The sequence below is a fragment of the Neoarius graeffei genome, chromosome 15 (assembly GCF_027579695.1).
Source record: "Neoarius graeffei isolate fNeoGra1 chromosome 15, fNeoGra1.pri, whole genome shotgun sequence".
NCBI classification, from domain to species: Eukaryota; Metazoa; Chordata; class Actinopteri; order Siluriformes; family Ariidae; genus Neoarius; species Neoarius graeffei.
In genome coordinates this window covers 66434857-66460304 of record NC_083583.1, presented here as the reverse complement: position 1 = coordinate 66460304, position 25448 = coordinate 66434857, and the positions used below count along the sequence as shown (strand labels likewise).

General features: G+C 39.5%; 1 protein-coding gene across 3 annotated transcripts in view; it reads left to right on the top strand.

Annotated features, from left to right (window-relative positions):
- The first annotated feature begins 5458 nt into the window (after window positions 1-5458).
- nr5a2 (nuclear receptor subfamily 5, group A, member 2) overlaps window positions 5459-25448 on the top strand; it is a 75279-nt gene continuing 55289 nt past the window's right edge. Inside the window, exons 1-5 of one of the 3 annotated variants that reach the window (XM_060941776.1) lie at window positions 5459-5512; window positions 7559-7690; window positions 9730-9848; window positions 11950-12091; window positions 16128-16786. In XM_060941776.1, coding sequence (XP_060797759.1) covers window positions 7609-7690; window positions 9730-9848; window positions 11950-12091; window positions 16128-16786 — 1002 coding nt within the window. In that variant the 5' untranslated portion in view covers window positions 5459-5512; window positions 7559-7608. Of the gene's footprint in view, window positions 5513-7104; window positions 7437-7522; window positions 7691-9729; window positions 9849-11949; window positions 12092-16127; window positions 16787-25448 lie in introns of those variants that run through there. The other 2 variants (XM_060941775.1, XM_060941777.1) reach the window with 2 other exon arrangements.

The window sequence follows — 25448 nt, the reverse complement described above, 5'->3', positions numbered from 1 at the left end:
TAACAGTATTGACAGGGTGATAATTGCCTTGCCAGAGGTGCGCAGTGTGAGACCTTGAGAGGTAAGAAAAGAATATCTTAATGCTTCTCTGATCCATGCAAAAGATACTTAAGGGTCACCTAGTAGGCTCTTATCAGTTCTGAGTCGTTAGTGTAGTGGTGGATTGGGCTATTGCTGGAGAGAATAAGGGAGTAAGAGCACTCAGGCTCGGCTCGTTCAGGTCTTCTGTTCCACACGGCTGCTCAGGATGTGTGTAAGGAAGGAGGGAGAATGGCCCTTGTAGGGGTCGGGTGAAGGGGAGAGAGGCCAGTGTGTCAGCGTCGCTCCATCAGCTGTGATTTAGGACACATCGTTCAGCTTGAAGATGAACTGGAGGAGATCCGAGCTGATCATGGGGGTGGGGGGTAGTTATGTGCGAATTTGTGCTTAAGAAAACACACACACACACACAAACACTGGTGTATGAATGAGTCGACTGTGTGAGATGTGCAAAGTGCTTTTTGATGTATGAAAGGTAATCTTATAATTGTATAAATACATATAATCTACTTGTAATCCTTTTTCAATACCATAATACTCATAAATAATAAGCATTACACGTTTCCATATTGTCCATGTTTATTTAACAGTTGTTCCACGAAATCGAGTCGTACATGAGCTGACGAGACACATAGCGCCGAGTTGGCGATAAGCAATGTACAATGAGACTGAGTGGAATAACTGTTTTATTCTATCCACATTCACTGGATTTTGAGAAACGGAGCATCTTTATTGTTATTTTTTGGCAAATTCGATAAATTAAAACTTTACACAAAACGTCCGACAAAATCATATAAACAAACCGGCAAAATGACAGGAGCAATTTGTGAAAATGATATAATAATAATTTTTGAAAAATTATTTTTAAAAAGATACGTTTTTACCATCAAATACTTTCATTCCATATTTTGTTGCTTTTTTTGTATTTGTGTGGTTTTGTTTTCGAGTTGAGTTTTTATTTCATCCTCAGTTCATTCAGCAACACACTCCGCCATTTTGTTTTTCACTACTCACAGTACAGTATATGAGCTGATATCCTAGTAGTAAAGTAGCCAATCAATCAGAGTGCATGATTGCTCATATCCAGTGAATGTGGCTAGAATAAATAAGAATTATCTGCATCATCCATACGGTGAGATAATATATGGTATCCACCTGACATTCCAAACACAGCTGTTTTCATATTTACTCCCCACCACAAGCATATGAGTCTAAAACCTGAACTCAACACTCGATGTTTTCCTCGAGCGAAAGCTGTTGTCATGTTGATCTGCATACACGTCTGCTGCTTCCTGGTGGCTCTCTCCCTAGCTTTCTCTCCAGACTTTCACCAGGTCTGTTTTGATTTTCATGAGCACCTGATGGCCCCACAACCACCATTGTTCGTTGAAGCTCTTGAAAATAGAAGCATATAGGAAGCAATGAACAATGACTGTTGCTTGACCTACTAATGGATCTAACAGTGCTAGGACATGTTCTCTCTCTTTTTTCTCTCTCTCGCTCTGTTTTTTCCCCCTCCTGCTATCTCTCACATGGACCTAGAGAGAAAAAGGAGGGAAGCTGAGAAAAACATATGGGGTTTAATTAAACACGGATTCGATTGGGCATTCCATTCTATGGGAACATGCCGACCAGTGACACTCTGGAGAAAGCGATGGAGAGAAGAATGCTAAAATAAACATATCACACACAGGTAGGACCATGAAACAAACCTGATAACCGAGGGGCATGAGTCAGAAGTGCCATGGCACATATCCCGGCCTTTTCCCAGGCTTGGAGTACTGTTTACTTTGCCAGCAGTACTCGGTGACACACACACACGCTAACACACACCTTTCTTTTTCCACACTCTCTCAGTCAATCTCACTCATCACCTGGGTTTAAACTTTACAGGGGAGATCAGCACAATATGGCTTTCACACACTGCAACAGACAAGCCATGGGTGGTAATGATAACACACACACACACACACACACACACACACAATAATATCATGTAAAATAAAAAAAAATAGTTTTCATCTATGAAATTGCAATTCATCAGCTCCAAGATGAAATCTCAGTACATAATGCTAAATTAAATTAATAGCAGTTCCAGTTATGATGTTTAGCAAAGATCCAGTCTGACAAGTTGAGCTTTTGCTATTTAAACTACAGTACCAGTCAAAAGTTTGCACACCCCTTCCAACTCAGTGTTTTTTCTTTATTTTTATCAATTAAAGGACACTTCTTCATGTCTTAAAGTAATGATGGATGTCGTTTCTCTTTACTTAGTTGTTCGATTCTTGACATAATACTGTATGGATTACTACAGTTGTGGAATAGGACTATTTTTAGAGAGTGTTGTTATTATTTACTATTTACTGTTTGATGATTTCAAACACATTAAAAAGGCAAGAAACTCATCCACTAATTAACTTTTGATGAGACACCTGTTAATTGAAAAGCATTCCAGGTGACTACCTCATGAAGCCGGTTAAGATAGCGCCGATAGTGTGTAAACCATCATCAAGGTAAACAATGGATACACTGAAGAATCTAAAATATCAAATATATTTTGTTTTTGAACACTTTTTTTGTTCCCACCTAATTCCATATATGTTCCAGATGCTATTTCATAGTTTCGATGTCTTCAGTATTGTAGAAAATAGTCCAAATACAGAAAAACCTATGAATGAGTCAAGTGGGGGGTGTACAAACTTTTGATTAGTACTATATGTTGTACTATGTCTGCATAAATACATAGCATTGTATCTGCATATATATATATATATATATATATATATATATATATATACACACACACACACACACACACACACACATATATATATATATATATATATATATATATATATATATATATATATATATAAAATACTGCATATATGGATGCGTGTATATATATATATATATATATATATATATATATATATATATATATATTAATTACACTCATTCACCGGCCACTTTAATAGGAACTTGCTGATTCTAAGACTCCTGCAGGAGTGGAACCCAGTGTGTTCTTCTGTTCTGCTGCTGCATGCTGAAATGCTTTTTTGCTCACCACGGTTGTAAAGAGTGATTATATGAGTTACTATACCCTTCCTGGCAAAAAAGCTTGAACCACTCTGACCATTTTCCTCTGACTTCTCTTATGTGTGTTTGTTTCCACCCATAGAACTGTCACTCATTCACTCACTCAATGTTTTTTGTTTTTCGTACCATTCTCTGTAAACTCTAGAGACAGTTGTGTGTGAAAACCCCAGGAGATCAGCAGTTTCTGAAATACACAAACCAGTCCATCTGACTCAAACCAACACCCATGTCACAGTGAAAGAAAGTCACACTTCACTGTGAGATCACAATTTTTCCCATTCTGATGTTTGAACATTGTGAACATTAATTAACTGAAGCTCTTGATTTGTATCTGTATGATTTGATGCATCATGCTGCTGTCAATCAAGGGATCGGCTGATTAGAGAACTGCATCAAACAGACAGCAGGTGGCTGGATGGGTGTTCCTAATAAAGTGGCTGGTGAGTGTATATAACTATATTTATGCGTACATCTATCTATCTATCTATCTATCTATCTATCTATCTATCTATCTATCCTAATCCTCATATTATATGAGACCTGTTAATGTTTATGTACATTGGACTTTTATGCCAATTTAAACTTCTGGTTCGATGCCAACTGCATTTTGTTGTTCAAGTACTTGTACTTGTTCAATGACAATACAGTTTAATCTAATCTAATCTAATCTAATCTAATCTAATCTAATAAACTAGTAGCAGGAATATTGTGTATGCATTTTCCATTATCTATGAACTCTACGAATAAATGCAATCTAAGAACAGACACAATTCCACATATTCACATGCAGTCACCCTGTTTAATCTATATTTACCTTCAAATGTGTTGACGTGTACAAATTGCAAAGGAAATGTATTGAAACATCCAGTTTCATATAAAGCAAGACATGCCTCTTGAGACACATGTGAATAAATAAATGAAAACGTATTGCAGTAGGTGTACATGACTCTTGTTTCATTAGCTCCTGAAGCCCTCTGTGTCGAGATTGAAACCTTGACCCCCACATGTTAGGCCTAGCCATGGTTTATTCTGCTATAAAGAGCTCTGTCTTTAGCACTGGATTCCACTCAGTGTCGTAAAACAGCAGTGGAAAAAAAAGGAGAGAGAAGACAGGGCTAAGTTGATAAATCCTCTTGGTAAGCAAAGAGCTCTCAGGTACTCTCCTGTTATCAGTTCACATCCACTTATGGCAGTCAGGATGGTCATGCTCTGTTGGCATTGTAGCCGCCAACATCATTAGGTTCTCTCGCCTTCCTGTATTTACTGTTTTTCATCCCGTCTGAGCCCCGAATCAGAGTGGGTTATATGTGTTTTGAAATGACAGTAGAAATATATTGATGTATGAAGAGACCCAGTGGAACTCAGCAGTGCCTTGGAACATTTTAAAATGTTTAAACCAGTTCATAGAGACAGCTAAAGATCACAACAGGGAACGCAGCATTACCAAATATACTACATGGCCAAAAGTATATGGACCCCTGTCTATCACGTGGTTCGTTCCCAAACACAAACATCCACAAAGTTCGAAACAAACAATTGTCTAGAATAACTTTATATGCTGTAGTGTTAGTTTCCCTTCACTGGAACTAAGAGGCCCAAATCTGTTCCAGCAACAATGCTGCTGTGCACAAAGTGCTCCGTGAAGTCATGATTGGCCGAGGTTGGAGTAGAAGAACTCATAGGTCAATATATCCCAGGCCTTACTAAGGCTGAATGAACACGAACGCCCTAAAATCTAGTGGAAAGACTTTTCAGGGGAGAGAGAGAGAGAGAGAGAGGAATGTGATGCTTGCTCGACCATTTTTCTGCTGCAATGCTTTTGGGAAACTGGACTCACAATGTTTGCTGAAACACGTGTTATCAACCTGTGGATGCGCCCCTTTGATCTCGCCTTTACCTTCTTCCTCGACCTGCACAACGATCTCTCCTCTCCTCTCCTCTCCTCTCCTCCTGTTAATCATTCCTTCACAACAATCCACCAGCTCGCGCTTATCTACCAGTGTGTCATTTTATAACTGGCTGTAATGACGCGGTGCGCGGTCACGTGACCCAGCCGGCCCAGTGGTGCCTGTGCGTTTGGAAGACTCTGAGACGCAGCTACAGGTTCCTCAGCGCGGGTCACGGGGGGGGGCGCGGCGCGCGCATGGCGCACGTGGAGAGATGCGAGCCGTCCGTTACACACAGTGCACCCCCCCCCCCCCCCCCCCCCCCCGCAGCCCTGACACCCCCCCCCCCCCCCCGGTTCAGCAGTGAGAGGGAAAAGAGACAATGAACTATTTATTTTAATCACTTGGCTTCTAAGAAGGGCTCCGAGGATCGAGTCTTCAAGTCCTGAGGGTGAAGCAGGACAAAGTGACTCCTGCGGCATGATGAGGTAAGTAGACCAGTTTAGAAATATGTCCCAGGAGGAACATGAAGAAAAGATGATTTATGTTTTATTAAACTTCCTGCATGACACCTGCAACCACGTGAAGCCCAGGCCTCAGGTTCAGCACGGAGACCTCATCAGTGAACCTCGAAATGATACACAGCACCTTATGGTCATTAGACATAAATAAAATAAAAACAATCCACTGAACGCGCAATGAGGTCACTTATTATTTATTTATTTATTTATTTATTTATTTCCTATTGTGCTAGCATTTCTAAAACAAATGCTCTAGACAGTAATAATAATAATAATAATTATTATTATTATTATTATTATTATTATTATTATTATTATTATTATTATTATTATTATTATTCACTACTAGTAACAAAGCACAATTTAGTTTGTGCCCAAACATGAAATAACTAATTTAACGAATTTATTATTATTATTATTATTATTATTATTATTATTATTATTATTTATTTATTTATTTATTTATTTTATTTCTCCAGTTTCTGAAGTCAAATGAAGTAGGACATTTTAAAAGGTAGTAAAAACATTTTTTGTGGTTTTCATGTGTGAGCAACATTAACTATTCCATGGAGTTTTAGAGAGTCGGAGTGTGTGTGTGTGTGTGTGTGTGTGTGTGTGTGTGTGTGTGTGTGTGTGTGTGTGTGTGTGAGAGAGAGAGAGAGAGAGAGAGAGAGATTAAATTTGCGCATTTATCCTGCAGTAACCATAAAAATAAAATTCACTCATTTATACTAATTTATAGTCACTTCAATAAATTGTTGTTGTCGTTTGTTAATTAATATCGATATTGTCAAAATGCAGTGAAATGCTGAAATGATCTTGTGAGAGCTCCACAGTTTTATGTTTAAACATTAGTTTCATTGACATTTAGAGTTTTGAATAAATTTCGCAATTGTGAAGAGATAATATTACAAACCTTTTTAGCTTATTTAATTTAATTTAATTTAATTTAATTTAATTTTGTGTTTACTGTATCTTTAGAGACTTTATAGAAGATGTCCCAATTATTTATTTATTTATTTATTTATTTAACCCCTCAGCTAATTTCTCTGGTGCGGTTTGTGAAGATTTTCTGATCTCACTTCCGTCTCTACAGGAGAGTTAATGAACAAAACTACAGTAACAATCACCATGATGGGGAGTGATTTCTCTCTCCCCACCCGCAGACCTCATGACTACAGAGTAACTTTTTGGAGTTTTATTTATTTCACTGATTTCCAGTGTCGGGATTCATGTGCAGGGACACATCACTGTGTGTGAACAGGCTCCAGTAAATAATAATAATAATAATAATAATAATATGGTTGGTGTATGGAGAGGAATCTCTGAGAAGGTGTTTATAGTAGTTTCATCTCAGAGGGCTGCGCTGTGTGAACTTACAGCTTTCCGATATGGGGGGGTTGGAACGCAGAGCCCCGGTTTCTCCCAGGTGATTGGACAGGGTTTGTGACGTTACTCCGCGGAGCGCACCTCTGATTGGTGGACGCGGTGTCGATGCGGCGTAAACAAAGCGGCGAGGAGAGGTTTGAAGTTCTTCACTGTCTCTCTGCAGAGCTGCGCGTTCATAGAGAGAGAGAGACTGCGCCATACCGTAACGGCGCGTAAAGTTGTTTGACAGTTCATTAATAGAGTAGATCAGCAAACCTGCAGGAGAAGACAAGACCAGACCAGAGATATCTGAGGTGATCTCAAGGTGCATATTTACTGATGAGAGCTGACACTTTGATCAGTACGTTTCTCTAAGAAAGAAAGAAAGAAAGAAAGAAAGAAAGAAAGAAAGAAAGAAAGAACCTCCTCCTCAGTGCTGCTGCGCGTAAATCCGGGGGTTTGATCTGCACAAGAGTTACAACAGCAATATGAACTTCTCCTTCTACATCTACTGCTGTCATCTGTAAGCACAGACTCTACACCACGCGGGATTTCCGAAGCTTGGTGTGTGTGTGTGTGTGTGTGTGTGTGAGAGAGAGAGAGAGAGAGAGAGAGAGAGCATCTCTGGTGTTGTTCTTGGTCCAGGTGGGTCGCCGGACACAGCGGTGTTACTTCTTCACTTTAGTGAAGCTGTCATGCTGCCTAAAGTCGAGTCAGACTGCCTGGGACTGTCTCGGTCACATGGGGAGCAGGGACACATTCCTGCAAACATGCAAGGTAGGGACATCATCACAAGGATCACCCGATATTATTATTATTATTATTATTATTATTATTATTATTATTATTATGAGACACGTGGCTGTCAGTGAGACTTTCTGCTGCTGCATGGAGCCACACACTGCAGACACTAATACACTCACATCACGTAAACCATCATTACACTCCTATCTTTATTTATTATTATTATTATTATTATTATTATTATTATTATTATTATTATTTAAACATGTGGTAGATCATTGCAATGTAAGGCAAGTGTACAAACTCCATCTGCATGGAAACAACTGAAGCCTGTATCTGGAAATACAGCTACAACGCTGTGTTTGTGGAAAATATCAATTCGGCCTGATAAAACTGAGCTCAGATTAGATTTCAGTCAGCACTTATTATTATTATTATTATTATTATTATTATTATTATTATTATTATTATTTAATGTCACTCTAAAAATGTAGAATTTGAGAATAAAAAAGTGAAAATGAAGCTTGATCCAGTTGTTGCTTTTAGTTTGATTTTTTTTTACTCACATTATAGTGTAAAAAAACCCAGCAAAATATTAATAGACTATATTTTAATTTTATCTATCTCTTTATTTATCTATGTATTTTAGTCAGCGGAATATAATAATAATAATAATAATAATAATAATAATAATAAAATGTAATGTGTTTTTCCTCAGTAATCTATCTGACATGAGTTTATTAGCCTGATCATAACTGATTTAATATTTAATTTAATTAGTGTTTATCATAAAGGCTGCATGAAAATAACATACAGTTCTAATCAGCTATTTCTATTTCTGTTGCACTGCAGGAGAATTAAAGCCATGTGTAATATGTATAATGACACTAACTCTAGTGTTGTGTTGAAGGCAGATTTGTAGTGCTTTCTCACTGCACTAGTGCACGTGCACACGTCCACTTCACGTCGAGGTATTTTCCTTCCTTTAGTTCAAGAAAAGTGGGTTTTTTTGCACAAACTTAAATTAAAATGTCAGCCAAAATTAATATTTTCGCCTCTGTAGGCCTGTATTTTATACCTCAATCCTCACGTCTCGTGCACGCGCTCTAGAGGATCAAATGTATACAAAAGCGGATAAAAACTAAACCCTCGATTTTAAAAAGAGCTCGAGCGATAAAACCCAGCCTGGGTGCTGATCATGAAGAGACTCGGTGGACTGTAGATCGTAAAGCAATTCAAGTCGAGTGTAAAAGCTGCTGTTTTTTTGTTTTGTTTTTCTTAATCTAATGGCTGTGCAAATGTTAGATCAGATTAAACTGAATAATGAAGGAAGAAGAAACAAAAACCAATGACTTTTTTTTTAAATGGGCAGAATTGTTTTTTTAATGCAGTTAATAATAATAATAATAATAATAATAATAATAATAATAATAATAATAGCAGCATCTGAAAAGGATTTAATGTCATTTTTATGCCTCTCCAAAAAAAAAAAAACCAGACCATGTAAAGTCAGGGGAAAAAATAATGAGTGCAAACTCTGAAACATGAGAGAGAGAGAGAGAGAGAGAGAGAGAGAGAGAGAGAGAGAGAGAGATAACAGTTAAAGTAAACGGATTAATTAGTTTGCACACATGAGCCTGGAGTTAAAGTGCAGTTGAGCTTTGACTCGGCGGCCGACGGCGGAAAAACCGCCACTCCAACGCGCGCGCTTCTCGCACCAATTTACGGGCGCTCATGAATATTAATGAGCCTGAAAGTGATGCGTGCCCTGTGCGCCACCATCCTCCACACTATAAACCACTTGATTTTATTTCTTTGGCGCACATTTTTTCCCTCCAACTCTTTTCTCTCCACTCGTTTGTCCACATATCTGTAGGGCGTTTAAGTTCTCCAGCTAGAACAAGAAGAAGAACAAGATGAAGAAGATGAAGAAGAACTTTCAGCTCGTTTAGGAGAACAACAGGAAGCAAGGAGCAAGAAAATTCATAAGAAGTGACTTTATGGGGGAAAGAAAGCAAGGATAGCTCTGAGCTCTGAGTTCGTGTGTGTGTATGTGTGTGTGTGCTTTGCAGCCCCTCAGTTTAAAATGATGGACTACTCCTATGATGAAGACCTGGATGAGATGTGTCCTGTGTGTGGAGACAAGGTGTCCGGATATCACTACGGCCTGCTCACCTGTGAGAGCTGCAAGGTGGGATGATGATGATGACAGACAGTGAATCATTTCATCATTGAACTGAACTGAATAAGTCAGTCAGTGCTGAATTCATTCACTAACAGCTGTTGTGTTGGATTCTTACATTAGAATCCGATTATTTCACTATTTACACCATTAAATCATCACCCACTGCACTCCTTTTTAACACTCGTTCTTCATTCAGCACTGAGATTTTTTTCTGCACTGAAGCGACACATTGCTTGGAGTCAAAGTACAGTTTATTATCATCTACTGCATGATTGCACCATCAAACACTCCAACATGCTTCACTGGTAGAAATTATGCTTTAAAAAAAATGCTAAATTTAAATAATGCTCAACTCTTTCTACACCAGATCAGATCACGCATTCTGCATTCAAAGCAGAATGCAGAGAAATGAGAAACCCTTCTCATCTCCAGATGCCCAAACAGAGCTTCCATATGGAAATCTTTCACAACTCTCATTTTTCAAGTCCTTTTTTTCCCCCGTCTTGACAAATATCATTAAATCAGGCTCAAATCACAGCACTCATTTTTGTGCTAACAGACACGTCCATATATGTATGTATGTAAGTATGTATAATGCTAATACATTTAATATTCACTTTGCTACTGCCTTGGTTTCACGATTCCTGTATGGATGGCATGTTTTAACGGAGGTGTATTCGTGTGTTTTCCTCCCTGGATCATAAATAATCAATGATTTACCAGCATCAGGCTCATAAATGTGCTGTGGAAGAAATAAATAGCAGCACAAAGGATTACCGAAGCCATGTTAGAGTCATTTGCTTTTGCATTTGGCCTACATGTTTCTCTCTCACACACACACACACACACACACACACACACACACACACACACACACACACACACACACACACACACACACGTTGCTGTTACATTTTTTAAAAACTGCAGGATGTAAAGAGAGAGAGAGAGAGAGAGAGAAAGACTGGTTGGATAAACAAATGAGGGCCAGTGGCTTTAGCTGTGGAGCCAATATTATTTTTAGCTGGGTCTGAAAGACTGAAGGAAGAAATGCAGTGTGTGTGTGTGTGTGTGTGTGTGTGTGTGTAAGGAGAGAAAGAGAGAGAGAGAATAAGTTAATGTTGTTTTGTTTCCATGTGATGTTTTTTTTCTTCTTCCATACTTCAGCCTAAAAATGAATTCGACCCTGTTCACGTCAGCTGCTGTAAATTATAGATAGGATTGGATTCTGAGTTCTTTCAAATGCGTGAACAAGACAACCACAAACAGTGGACACGTTACACACTGTCAACGAGGACATTTCCAAAGAGTGAGAGTGATTTAAGGGAAGGCTAAATTGAAATGTCTGGCAGTAGGAAAGATATGATGTGTATTGTCATATGTGCAAAGTATTATATATATATATATATATATATATATATATATATATATATATATATATATATATATAAAAAATTTTTTTTTTTTTAAGGGGAAAAAAATATTTGTCGTATTGTGTTATTATTTTCGAAATCCAGTTTCATCCTTAGGATAATGTCTAGATAAAGATAAAAATCCAGACCCAGACTGATGTTTTGGATGTTGGACAATGCAGCATGGTGGATTCTTTAAACTGAAGCGTGTATCTAGAAATATTTGCGTGAAAGAAAATACGTGAAGAAAACAACGTGTCAGTGAAGAGCGATGACTGATTACAATTTAACGTCATGCATGATGCTGTGTTATACTCCATCCGTTATGTATTACATTACAGTCCACGTGATCCTTCAATGTTGCTGTTTCGGTTTGTTTTTTGCCGGTGTGAGTTGACACGTCAGTGTGTGTGAGTGTGTATGTTCGAGTATCTGTGTTTACATGAGTAAGCCCTGGATAGTGATCCTTTGTCGGCCCCTTGCTCTCTTTTCATGTTTCAGTCTTTCGACTTGTGTGGCCTTGACTGCATTGACCCCCCTCTCCCTCTCCCCCTCACCCCCCCTCCCCACATATTGCTCTGTAAATGAAAATGAGTGTGTGTGTGTGTGTGTGTGTCATTTGTCTTTGGCTGAATAGCCATTAACAAATTCAGAGGGGTCAGACTTTTGACATCTTCATTCATCCTGCTCGGCAGGGCTTCTTCAAGCGCACTGTGCAGAACAACAAGCGCTACACGTGTATCGAGAACCAGAGCTGTCAGATAGACAAGACACAGCGTAAGCGCTGCCCTTACTGCCGCTTCCAGAAGTGTCTCAACGTCGGCATGAAGCTGGAGGGTAAGAAAAAATTCTCACCAGTGCTCCCAGTTGATTGTAGACTCAAATCAATTGCGCCTGAGACTCAGGCTTGGTACCAGCTGACTTTTAATTGTTTTAATGAGTGTGTGTGTGAAATACATAAAAGTATGTCGCTTCACAGCTTTCATAGCTTTCAACCCAAGTGATATTTGATCCCGTAGTGAGTTCCAGCAGTAGTCCTAAAGCTGTGTCCTGATCCGAGCCAAGGGAACGACAGCTAGGCCACATTTTTCAGAAAAACTATTTTGCTGAACAAAAAGCTAATTTTTCTTTTATTTTTTTTAGTAAATCAACTGTCAATGTTTTTTTTGTCCGTAATCGCCCATATAGTGGATATATGTTTCACAATAAATGTACTAAAGTTATTTGTATAAAAGTCTCTACATTGAGACATATACTGTGACACCTTTCATATTTTTCCCCTGTTGACTCCTTATAATAATATTAAATAATAAATGATGAACTTTGCTTGCAGCGAGGTTGAAATAACCTGTTGTTTGAAATAAATATTCTATAATTACGTCTGCTGATCTCCAGATGTTTATAACTCTTCCACCACACAAGGTTCACTTCAAGCTGGTAACAAAGAGGTTTTAATTTGCTGAAATGTTTGAATCACGTACATGTTCACATCTTTAAGAGTCATTGAATAATTATCGTTCCTGATATGCAAAGGCAGCGTGTTCTAGTTTGGTCAATGCTTCGAAAACCGTGATTCGTATAACGATGCTGTCGTGTGCTGTGTCTTAGTGTGGCCTGTGGCTCATCCTGTCATCCTTGATTTCGGTTTTATCTCGAGATAAAGAGGAGGAGACAGACGACGAGTTTGTTTAGCTGTGCTTGCTGTCGCCGCTGAGAAAGTTAAGCGAGTAGAAAAGGCATGTGTGTTTATTCATTCGGTTTGCAAGCAATGCTGCGCACAATGGAGCGTAAAATGATTGCAGTTTCATCAGCGCACCTTATCCGTATTAAGCACCACCATGAATCAAAGCGCCTCGCAACTCAGGAGGGTGGATATTCAGAACGAGCTCCTGGAGGGAGCGAGGCAGGAGGGGGAGAGGAAAGAAAAAAAAACCACTCGCTCAGTCTCGTGACCATCTCGGAGCGCTGAAGGCAGCTTGCCGTCCCATTACATATGCATTGGTATCATAGCTATTCATGTATGTGTGTGGAGTAGCGCGCTCTGAGTGGACATGACAAACAGCATGTCAGGATCCAGCCAGAGGAGGCATCCATATGCCTGGGATAAGACAATGAGCCTCAGCCAGGCTGCGTTTAATATTCCTGTATATTAAACACGTATAAATCAGACAGTAAGTATTCAGACTGGCTCGCCACATCACTACGTTACACACACACACACACACACACACACACACACACACACACACACACACACTCTCACAGAGTTTACAGGGATTTATACTCGACATATTACCCAGATTAAACACTGCTTCAGAAATACACAACAGAGAAAACCTTTTACACCCCCCACGTCTTTCGCGGCGCAAAGAAATGTGTACGAGGTGCATGTAAATAACCTCATTTAATTAGATACCCAGGTTCTCAGGGCACAGTAGGTACAATCATGCAAGTTCACATTTAATTGTGATTTCCCAAAAGAGCCGAGTATTAGTTTCCAGCTCGTTAATTTCCCAGTAATGCACAGACATTAATACTTGAAGTTGCCACAGTAACATTTAGGGTGTTTTCAAAATCCATTTTTAATAGACGCATTAATAAGTAAAATATTCTTCAACCTTAAAAACCCTATGGATAGAGTTGTAGGGGCATCAGGGGGACTGTTACCCAGATCAGACACATGGGATTGTGTGCGCACACACACACGCACACAGTGCTTTGACAGGGCCCATTAAAATCAGCTGGCAGCTGGCTTTTTATTTTAATTATTTGATTAATTTCAGCTTCTCCTGCACCGTGTGTTCTGCAGTTATTAGAGGGCTGTTCTGACAAGTGAGCGCACACTGGTTAGGTCTTCGTGTGTGTGTGTGTGTGAAAGGGCTTGGTGGATCCTCCAGCTTTCCACCTGCTGACAGTGTGGGACCTAAAAGAGAAATAATGAAGCGTAAATAATTGACATGTGTTGAACAGACTCAAGTGGAGCGTGCCTTTTCGTCACAGAGAACGCTTCGTGTCGACTATGAGCATGTGTTGAATTATGACTATATGTTGCCATTGTGGAAAAAGTGCTGGCGTATTTTTACTCTACTGTATAACATGAACTGCACGGGAATTGTGAAAGCTTCCACAAAGCATATTGCGATCCTAAATGTACAGTTATTGTCTGCATGTATAAATATTTTAAAGCTAGACAGCCTTGCGAGTTCGTAAAATCGCTGAAATTTAGTTCCCTCTGAAATGTGGTCATTGTGATATAGGTTTATTTCTGTAATATCTCACAGAATATCAGGCCATTCTGTGGCTGGGAAGTTATTTAATTTAAGGGGATTAAAGCAAATAATCGCTCGCTTTGTGCAGTCAGGTGGACAGAGGAAGTCCGTCTATGTGTGCATGCGCAGGTTTACCTTTGAGCGTGCACTGACAGTTCCATTATTCTGTCTCTAAACGAACAGCTGATCACACCGAGGTGCTCGCTGACCGCCGATATTTATTAGTTTGGTCCTGCGTTTCCTTTCCTTCGTATATACTGTAACAAAGTCTTTTCTTCTCGCTTTCTGTTACTGTAGTCAGTCTTTCACGTTTCATTCGCACACTCACGTCCTCCATTTTCTCTCCTGTTTCAAATTTGTATCCCACAATGCCTTGCGTGAACGGGGAAAGCCCACCACGTGATGGATGATATAGTATCTTGAATTGGGTCATGGTGAAGCAGGAAAAAAATAGCAGAAAATTTAGGACCACGTGGCCTTAAATTCAATAATTTTTCTCATCTCATCTCATTATCTCTAGCCGCTTTATCCTGTTCTACAGGGTCGCAGGCGAGCTGGAGCCTATCCCAGCTGACTATGGGCAAAAGGCGGGATACACCCTGGACAAGTCGCCAGGTCATCACAGGGCTGACACATAGACACAGACAACCATTCACACTCACACCTACGGTCAATTTAGAGTCACCAGTTAACCTAACCTGCATGTCTTTGGACTGTGGGGGAAGCCGGAGCACCCGGAGGAAACCCACGTGGAGAACATGCAAACTCCACACAGGCAGCCACGGGGCTCGAACCCGGACCTTCTTGCTGTGAAGCGACGGCGCTAACCACTACACCACCGTACCGCCCCCCATAATTTTTCTATTTAAAAAAATAATAATAAACTTGGAAGTCTGTGATTCGAATTCAGTAGCTTTCGGTCAACTAAACAAAAATTATTGGGTGTCAGGAAAATTCTTTTTATGACCTACACTTGAAAAATCTGAAAGGCAGTTTTAATAGTTATTCCATGAAATCGAGTCATACATGAGCTGATAGCGGCTATAATCCATGTACGACGAGATTGAGTGGAATAACTTTTATTCAATCCACATTCACTGGATTTTGAGAAACGGAGCATTTTTTATTTTTATTTTTTGTAAATTCAATAAATAAAAAATAATTTCCACTTAGAATGTAAACAAACCGGCAAAATGACAGAACCAATTTGTGACAAATGCGATAATAATAATAATAATAATAATAATAATAATAATAATAATAATAATTCTTGAAAAATGAATAAAAAAGATACGTTCCTACCATCAAATACTTTCATTCCATATTTTGTTGCTTTTTTGTATTTTCTGGGGTTTTGCTTTCGAGTAGAGTTTTTATTTCGTCCTTGGTTGGTTCAGCACTACACTCAACCATTTTGTTTTTCTCTACTCACGGTATATGAGCTGATATCCTAGTAGTAGAGTAGCCAATCAATCAGAGCACGCGATTGCTCATATCCAGTGAATGTGGCTAGAATAATAATGATTAATTCATGATAATAATTTCTGATTTAGATCATGACATTTATGAATTAATAACTTGTCTCTTTTCTCGACACATACAAGCTGTGAGGGCGGACCGCATGCGTGGTGGTCGCAACAAGTTTGGCCCCATGTACAAGCGAGACCGTGCACTTAAGCAGCAGAAGAAAGCACTGATCCGTGCAAGTGGCCTCAAGCTGGAAGCCATGAACCACACCATGCAGACGGCGCCTGCTGACCTCACTATCTCCTCTGCCATCCAGACCATCCACTCAGCTTCCAAGGGGCTGGCACTGAGCCACCACCACCACCATCACCATCACCAACACCATCAACATCACCAGCATCACCAGTCTAGCTCTGACTATGACCGCAGCCCCTTTGTCCCGTCTCCTGTCAGCATGGCCATGCCGCCACAGGGCTACCAGGCCTATGGGCACTTCCAGAGCCGAGCCATCAAGTGCGAGTACCCTGAGCCATATGGCAGCTCACCTGAATCGTTGATGGGCTACGCATACGCCGAGGCACCAGGCTTCCCACGCTTGGTAGCCGAGCTGCTCAAGTGTGAGCCAGATGAACCGCAAGTGCAGGCCAAGATCCTGGCCTACCTGCAGCAGGAACAGGCTGGCCGCAGCAAGCATGACAAGCTCAACACGTTCGGCCTCATGTGCAAGATGGCTGACCAGACACTCTTTTCAATCGTCGAATGGGCACGCAGCAGCATCTTCTTCCGTGAACTCAAGGTAGGCAGAGCTCTGATATTTAGCGTGTGATTAAAAACATGGTTCTGTGCTTTGTTTAAATGTTGCTATTTGCACTATCAGTCCTCTCTATTCTACACTGAGCTTCCTTATGTCACTATAACATGTTTATATACAGTACTGTGCAAAAGTCTTAGCCCCCATGTTTTTATTTTTCATACAAACTTTGAAACTAAAAACATTTTAGAGTGTATCTGAGCAGCGTATTCCATAAGAGAGCACTTTTCAGATGAAAAAAGGAAACATAATGAAGGCTGCTGGGTTTTGGGACTAAATGAAGACGCGAGTTTGACAAAGTGTCCAAAAGAACTGTGGCTGGTTCTGTAAGATGCTCAGTAAAACCTACAGCTCATTTCCTTATAAAACTGCATTCATTGGACATCTCACACCAAATATCGACTTTGTTTAATTTATTATGGCTTACTGCTTACTGCTTATAGTATTTTTTTAATGTTGAAACATTTCATTATTTTTTTAAGCTATTTTTGCTCTACAGCACTTCTTTACATGTGCTGTGGACTTTTGCACAGCACTGTAAATATATATAAAAAATATTGAGACCATATTTCCGTCGCACTGGTTATTAGCCGAGTGCTTTTACTCAACATGTATTTAAAAATGTGTATATTAAAATGTACTCAGTTACTGAGGTTACAGTTACAGTGTTTATTTTATAGCGGTTTTAATGATTTCATTGTCATTTTGCCAGCTATAATGATCATTTAATGGTTACAGTCAACGTTTACAGATAATATTTTTACATAAAGTGCTGACTGTGAAGTGAAGCATGTAAGGATGTGGAATTCAAGGTTTAAATCAGTGTGTGTTCAGACGTAGCACGTTGATTCTGCTGTTGCGAGTGTGTGTGTGTGTGTGTGTGTGTGTGTGTGTGTGTGTGTGTGTGTGTGTGTGTGCGCGCGCGCGCGCTGTTGCTGATGAAAATGAAAAATAACTGAAAACAAGACCATTCCTACCAGCCTCATGGGAGGAACACAACTCTTTGGACACCTATTTTCCACATTTGAACAATACTCTTTTCCTTGCAGTCCCGTTTCCTTTATTACGTGTTGTTATTTGTTTTCAATAATTTTTCAAATATAGCTTTTTATATGCATATGTGGAGCTGCTCATTAACCAGAGCAACCACACTTACTCCTACAGTACAGTGCAGCATTTTATTTTTGAGGTTGCTGTTCATTTTTCTTTATAATGAAACCTAATGGTCACCCTCTTCACAACGCTAGTAGCACTAGACCTCTATCGCCTGTTCCCGTACTCAATGAGAGCATGGGACAGACTCCATTCAGCATGGATTAGCATTGTGTCTGCCTCGTTGCTCTTATATGCTATTATACTGATAATTGTGGTTGAACTTTGCCTTTCTCTGTGCTGGATAACCCTCGTGTTTTGTGGTGACTAGCCCACGCTTTTACTGTGGATGATTACTTCACACGGCCCTTGTTAAAAGGTCCTCGGGTGGAGGTGTCGGATTTGACATTAGCGAACAGCAGTGGAGGTGTAATTAGCAAAGCTCTCATGAGGGGAAAAAAAGGCAAAACAAACAAAAAAGCTTGCCTGCTTGTTTCTCAGAGCCTACTACTGATACTAATTAGTGGATACTTATTGGGGTATTGTTAAGCACAAAGACGTAAGGGTGCATGAGAGGATCCTGCCCTGTTTCAACATGGAGCATTGGGCATTGTGAAATAACGTGGCCTTCTTTATGCTAACAGATCATAGCCAGGTTTCCAAAAAACATCACACATCTGAACTGGTTGAGAAAGTGTTGATTATAATGCAAGCTTGCATGAATTATTTAACTTTTTTTTTTAATGCTGCAAAGATTTTGGATGAATTGTGCCCTGACTAATGTGTTAGTCGAGTCAGGTCAATTTATTTGTTTATCTCGCACTTTCAACAATAGAAATCGTCGCAAAGCAGCTTCATGGAAAAATAATGATTTTAAACATATGAAGTATGTTATCCTGAATATATTGTTGTATTTCTAATATCGCTTTTGTTTATGCGTGTTCCTGGGTTTCTTGGGCACCGTGTCATTTCTAAATCAAACTATACTGTAAGCTGTAGTATAGATTATCAATTCCTGATTATTTTCTTCTGTCACTAGATATTCAATTTTGTCTCATTGATATATTAATATTAATATTAATATACACATGCAGTACTGTGCAAAAGTCTTAAGCACATGTAAAGAAATGCTGTAGAGCAAAATGGCTTAAAAATAATAAAATGAAATGTTTAAATGTTAAAAAATACTATAAACAGTAATCAGTAAGCCATAATAAATCAATAACAAAGTCAATATTTGGTCCAATGAGTGCAGTTTGTTAAGGAAATGAGCTGTAGGTTTTACTGAGCATCTTACAGAACCAGCCACAATTCTTCTGGACACTTTGTCACACTCACTTCTTAATTTGGCACCAAAACTCAACAACCTTCATTATGGTTTTTATTTTTTTTTAAATCTGAAAAGTGCTCTCTTATGTAATATGCTGCTCAGATGCTACTCAAACATTTTTTTTCTGTAACATTTAATTTAGTGCTGGGAAAAAAGAACATTTGTAACTGTAAAATGTTTTTGTAGTGACTCAATAGTTTGTATGAAAAAAAAATAGGGGGCCGAAAACGTTTGCACAGTATTGTATATATTAGGTATTACATTCAGTACATTATAATACTGTTTAAAATTGACTGTTCTTCATCTTAGATTTTTAATCAAATCATCACATTTTATTTATTTTCGAATAGATGACAGTACTGTGATTTAAAAGGGATGGTTAAACATGTCCTCATCAACGTATCATGATATCATTATGGTATTTTCATATCACAGACCGATAATTTGATGTGTTTGTCCATCATGAACGGACACACTTTCTGTCAAATCTACAGCATAATAACGTAACAAACTCACAAAAACCGAGTCACACACACCCAGGCTGAAAGGCAGTCCCACCCTCGCTCTTGGTGATTTTTTTTTTTTGGTATTTGTATCTCATGCTAGTATACACCCTCGCTGTGGAACGCTACGTGTTTCATCTGAAGCATTCAGGGAAAATAATCTGTCACTGACTTTTGTTTGTACTCGATGCTTAACATCCTCTCGAGCATGCTAATGCCAAAGCCGCAGGTAGTGTTTAATAAACAGAGGAAATGCAAGTGAATATGAGGCTTGTCAGAGGATCTGTGCAACTGCAAGGCCATTATAAATACACCTTCATCTGCATCACTATTATTAGCCTCAGAAGAACAAAAGAAATTCCCTAGTAATACAGTCGGCTGTGAAACGTCCTCCAAACATTTAAAGATTTAGTTTCCATAAGGTGGACGTAGTTACAGCCCTCATAAATATTTTGTCGTGAATGGCCCTCTAAATCGAGCTCCCTATTGTGTTCAAATGGATAAAAGAGAGAAGCAGAGCACACATATAACACACAGTTCACGCTTGCGGGAAAAAAAAACTTTCAACTCGGATCATGCACATGAAGGTGTATGATACTAATAACGAGTCTATAGATGTGCTAGATGTGCCGTGAGCTTATTATCTCCATTTTAGTTGACATTTTAATCACCAGACCTTCATTCCACAGTACATACCTTTCTTTCCTACTCGTCTCACTCAATACTGGAATGCGCTTCAAGAGGAATAACTGAATTACTGAAGCCGAGAGTTTCAAGGGTTATTATAGAGTTGTGTATTTAAAAAAAGATATGATATGTGCTTTTATTTTTTATTTTCCAGGAGATTCTGGATCTGGATTTGAGCTTGAACTATTTTATGGTTAATACACGAACATCAATGCCAATATAAATTACATGGCTAGAGTAGTTCATGTTTATTAAAAGAAAAAAACATCTCATTTTAAAATTTTTGTTTCCTATGAGCCAGATATTGTCTTTGTGTGTAGGCACATGCATTGGGGTGTGTGTGTGTGTGTGTGTGTGTGTGTGTGTGTGTGTGTGTGTGTTTGTTTTTATATACTACTGAGGACCAAGTGCCCCACAAGGATAGTAAATTCTGACAATTTCAGCCTTGTGGGGACATTTGGATGGTCCCCACAAGGAAATTGCTCTGTGTGTGTGTGTGTGTGTGTGTGTGTGTGTGTGTGTGTGTGTGTGTGTGTGTGTAAATCAATCAATCAATCAATGAGCCAAAAAGTTTCCTTTTCATTCCTGAGGTAAAGGTTGGGGTTAGGTTTAGGTGCAGGCACAGCATTAATTAACTGCAACAGTAATTATGTCAGTGGAAGGTCCTCGTAAGGATAGTGAGGCAAGTGTGTGTGTGTGTGTGTGTGTGTGTGTGTGTGTGTGTGTGTGTGTGTACTACTGAGGACCAAGTGTCCCCACAAGGATAGTAAAATCTGACAATTTTGACCTTGTGGGGACATTCGGATGGTCCCCACAGGGAAATTGTGTGTGTGTGTGTGTGTGTGTGTGTGTGTGTGTGTGTGTGTGTGTGTGTGTGTGTGTGTGTGTGTTTAAACAAAAAAACAAACAAAAAAAGAGTCAAAAAGTTTCCTTTTCATTCCTGAGGTTAAAGTTGGGGTTAGGTTTAGGTGCAGGCACAGCATTAATTAATTGCAACAATAATTATGTCAATGGAAGGTCCTCACAAGGATAGTGAGGCAAACGTGTGTGTGTATTGAACACATGGGCACAGAGAGGTGGAGAGAGGGAAACAGATGCACTCTTTCCTTGTTGTCAGACCCATGCGTGCCTGTCTTCTCCCGGCCCCGCTGTTGGCGTTTGACATGTGGGGAGTGATTCACGTCCACAGAGAGATCAGCCTTTTCATTGTGATCTCCCTGCCATTGTTTAATAGATAGGATGCATGCACTGCACTTTTCCTCGCTACACAATAGGACCAAAATACACAGATTCAACATACGTTGTATTATTCTTCTCTCGGCTCTGGCGTGTAGTGTTAAAGGTAAACTTCATCACGGCGTGAATGAACCCGTCAGGTATATATTTAGTCCTGTTTTAGAGCTGATAAAAGTCATCCATGCAAAGCTTACAGTTCTTCAACATGTGGTGCCCATATTTATTTCTACCTGTTCATGGCTGCTTGGGGACAGTCCAGAAACTCTCTCTCTCTCTCTCTCTCTTTTCCTTCACAGTGAAGCGAATGACAATACCAGGCCCACCGTTAAGCCATGCAGGAGTGTATTAAGGCCTTGTTGTCTAAGTCGTACCCAGCCACAAGGCTTGTGCTTATTGGAAAAGCAGCTGCAGAGCAGACAAGCGAGAGCATGGAGCACTGGGTTCACTGTGACTCAGTCATTAATTCACATATTTTTTTCACCTGCTGAGAGCTGCACTCTAATAAGCATCAGCTCGAATAGAATTGAGTGACAAAGGTATTCCCACTCTCTGTAGATATCTGAAATGAATCCGGTTTAACTGGGCGTAATTAATCAAGGCATTTTTTTTTAAACTGAGGCCTTAATGACACAGTAGGTATCACTTGTATCCAATTAGAGTTGCAGGACGTGTTGATGAGCACAGCGAGTAAACTCACTCACTTGTGTTTTTTTTTTCTTTTGGTATTTGGTTTTGTTCGAATCATGCACATCTACAATGGGTTGTTGAATGGATTGGTTTCACTGTTCATTAATATTACATGAATTTACTTTTGTAAAATGCACTCAAAGACCTTTTTTTTTTTTTCTGCCAGCATCTGACAGTCCAATTTTAGGAGTGTGGGTTAGAGACTATAATTTCCAACCGAGCCCATATCTACAGGAATTAATAAGGCGTTGCAGATGCGATCTGTGAACTTGAAGGCAATTTATATCACCCCCTTTCTCCTGATGTACACCCACATGTGCACACACACACACACACACACACACACACACACACACACACACACACACACACACACATAACATCCGGGAAGAGCAGTTTGGTGCAGGTCAGTCGGGTACTCGCTGACAAACGGCCCAGTACACGGTACACGCGGCCACAGATTTGTAATCGTGTCCCTGCTCCATTGCATTTGAATTATCCCAGGAGGGCCTGGCGTTGCTTTACATTACAGTGCAGTTCAGGGGGCTGTAGAGTGGATGAACAAGGCACCAAGGGCAGGGGTGCATGCTGAAGGACAGGGGGGGAAACAGGTGGGAGGTTAATGGCCCCTGGACCGGATCCACCAAGCATTCAGACTTGATATATGGGCTCTGGGCCTGGTCGCGGGCGTAAGCTTTCAAAGATATATTATTTCATTTGAGGAGCAGCAGCGTTCTCATATCCCACATTTGTCCACTGATAGATGATATCCCCATGCTCACCGGCAGCCACAATTTGAGATGGCATGTGAGTTTTTGTAAGGCATGCTCCTGTACATATTTCTTTATCTTTCTTTCAATTCTCTTCTCTCTCTCTCTCTCTCTCTCTCTCTCTCTCTCTCTCTATCCATAAACCTCTTCCAGAGACATTGTCAGGTGAAACTGTCTTCTGTCTCAGACACAGGCTTATGGATTACCAGGCTCTATTTCTATGTTTATATATATAAAAACAGTTATTCCATGAAATCGAGTAGTACATGAGCTGATAGCTGATGAGACACATAGCAGTGAGTCGGCTATAATCCATGTACGATGTGATTGAGTGGAATAACTGTTTTATTCTATCCATGTTCACTGGATTTTGAGAAATGGAGCATTTTTATTTTTTGCAAATTCGATAAATAAAAATTTCATACAAAACGTCCGACAAAATCATTTCCATTTAGAATGTAAACAAACCGGCGAAATGACAGGAGCAATTTCTGAATAATAATAATAATAATAATAATAATAATTCTTGAAAACATTTTTTAAAAGATACCTTCTTACCATCGAACACTTTCATTCCATATTTTGTTGCTTTTTTTGTATTTTTCGGGGTTTTGTTTTCAAGTAAAGTTTTTATTTCGTCCTCGGTTGGTTCACCAACACAGTCCGCCATTTTGTTTTTCTCTCCTCACGGTATATGAGCTGATATCCTAGTAGTAGAGTAGCCAATCAGAGTGCACGATTGCTCGTATATCATATTCTCTCTCTCTCTCTCTCTCTCTCTCTCTCTCTCTCTCTCTCACACACACACACACACACACACACACACACACACACACATATATATATATATATATATATATATATATATATATATATATATATATATATATATACAGGGTTAGTTAAAATTATGTTAACACTTAAATGGTAGAAACCAATCGGATCTGCAGTGGAAGTTCATCAATGGCGTACTGCTGCACCATCTGTAAGTAGATGTCTGACATCACTGTTGGGGTGTCAAAAAAGTAGGGCCCAATTACGCTAGCAGCGGTCATGGCACACCACACATTGAGGAGAAAAATAATCCAGTAGTGTTCATATAATTTTAACTAACCCTGTATATATTACTTCAAGATAGAGGAAGCAAAGCGTACAGGTTTGTGAATCATAAACAAGACCATACATGTCAACCTATACGGAATGTCCGTATTTTATACGGATTTGATTCAATAAATGTAGTATACGGGCGTACAAATAAAGTTATACGGATTCTTTAAAAAAACTTCAATATTTATTTAGAGCTATAATCAATTCCCACGATGATAAAAGAGCGCATAACATTTACAAACGTACTGTACACCACAGACAGCACAAACAGCCAGTAAAGAGTCTTATGAAATCGCGCGTTATCTTGTGGTAGCGAGACTTCATTCCACTTTTGATCATGTGCACACCGCATTGCGAGAATCCCGCCAACCGGGAAGTAACATTTTGTTTGAAACGCGTATTTCCACCTGAGTGACTTTCACTAGCGACTGAAAAGATTCTGAATGGGCATTCCGGCAAGATCAACACAGACACTTGCTGTGACATGCAGCCTAGTGAGGTATTGGTGCAGAGTGCTAAAAAAGCTGTCATGGAGTACAATTCAGAACATTAGACTGACACTTTGTGTTTTTGTCAAACATTGGAGCTTTGTATTCATTCTGAAGGTTTATTGTTATTAATATTGAATAAAAAGTAACTGGGATATATCATTGTTAATTATCATTCAAATTTTAGGTAAATTATTTTAATTTGCATCTTATAAGGATTTTATAAAGGCAATACGGATTTTGGAGGTTGGTTATACAGGTTTGATTGACCAAAGGTTGACATGTATGCAAGACAATTTTTCAATAAGGATTCTAGAGCAATAAATACAACGAATGAAACACCATGACACAATGTCGTGGTCAGCTGTGAATGGCTTGACCCCTGAAACAGCTGAGCATATCTCGGGTATCTCGCTCTGTCTCCACAAAGCTGCTGCTGTGCCTCAGAGACATGTTTGAGTGGAGGAAGGAAGTGTGTGCACTTGTTAAAAGAAAAGATTTAGGGTCCGGTCTCCCTGCAGGGCTGTTGGAGCGACTCTAGAGAGGACCCTCAGTGGGCAGACAGGGGTCTGGTCCTCCAATTGTTGCTTTGATGAGGGATAAAAGCTCGTCATGAACTCTGCTGCTGAAGATCGGACAGACATGCTCATCTGTGTTCGTCCATGGTTTCCAGGCTCCTTATCTCATTGATGTGGAGCAGAGAGAAATCAATTAACATCATTTTATAGGTTTTAGGGTTTGTTTGTT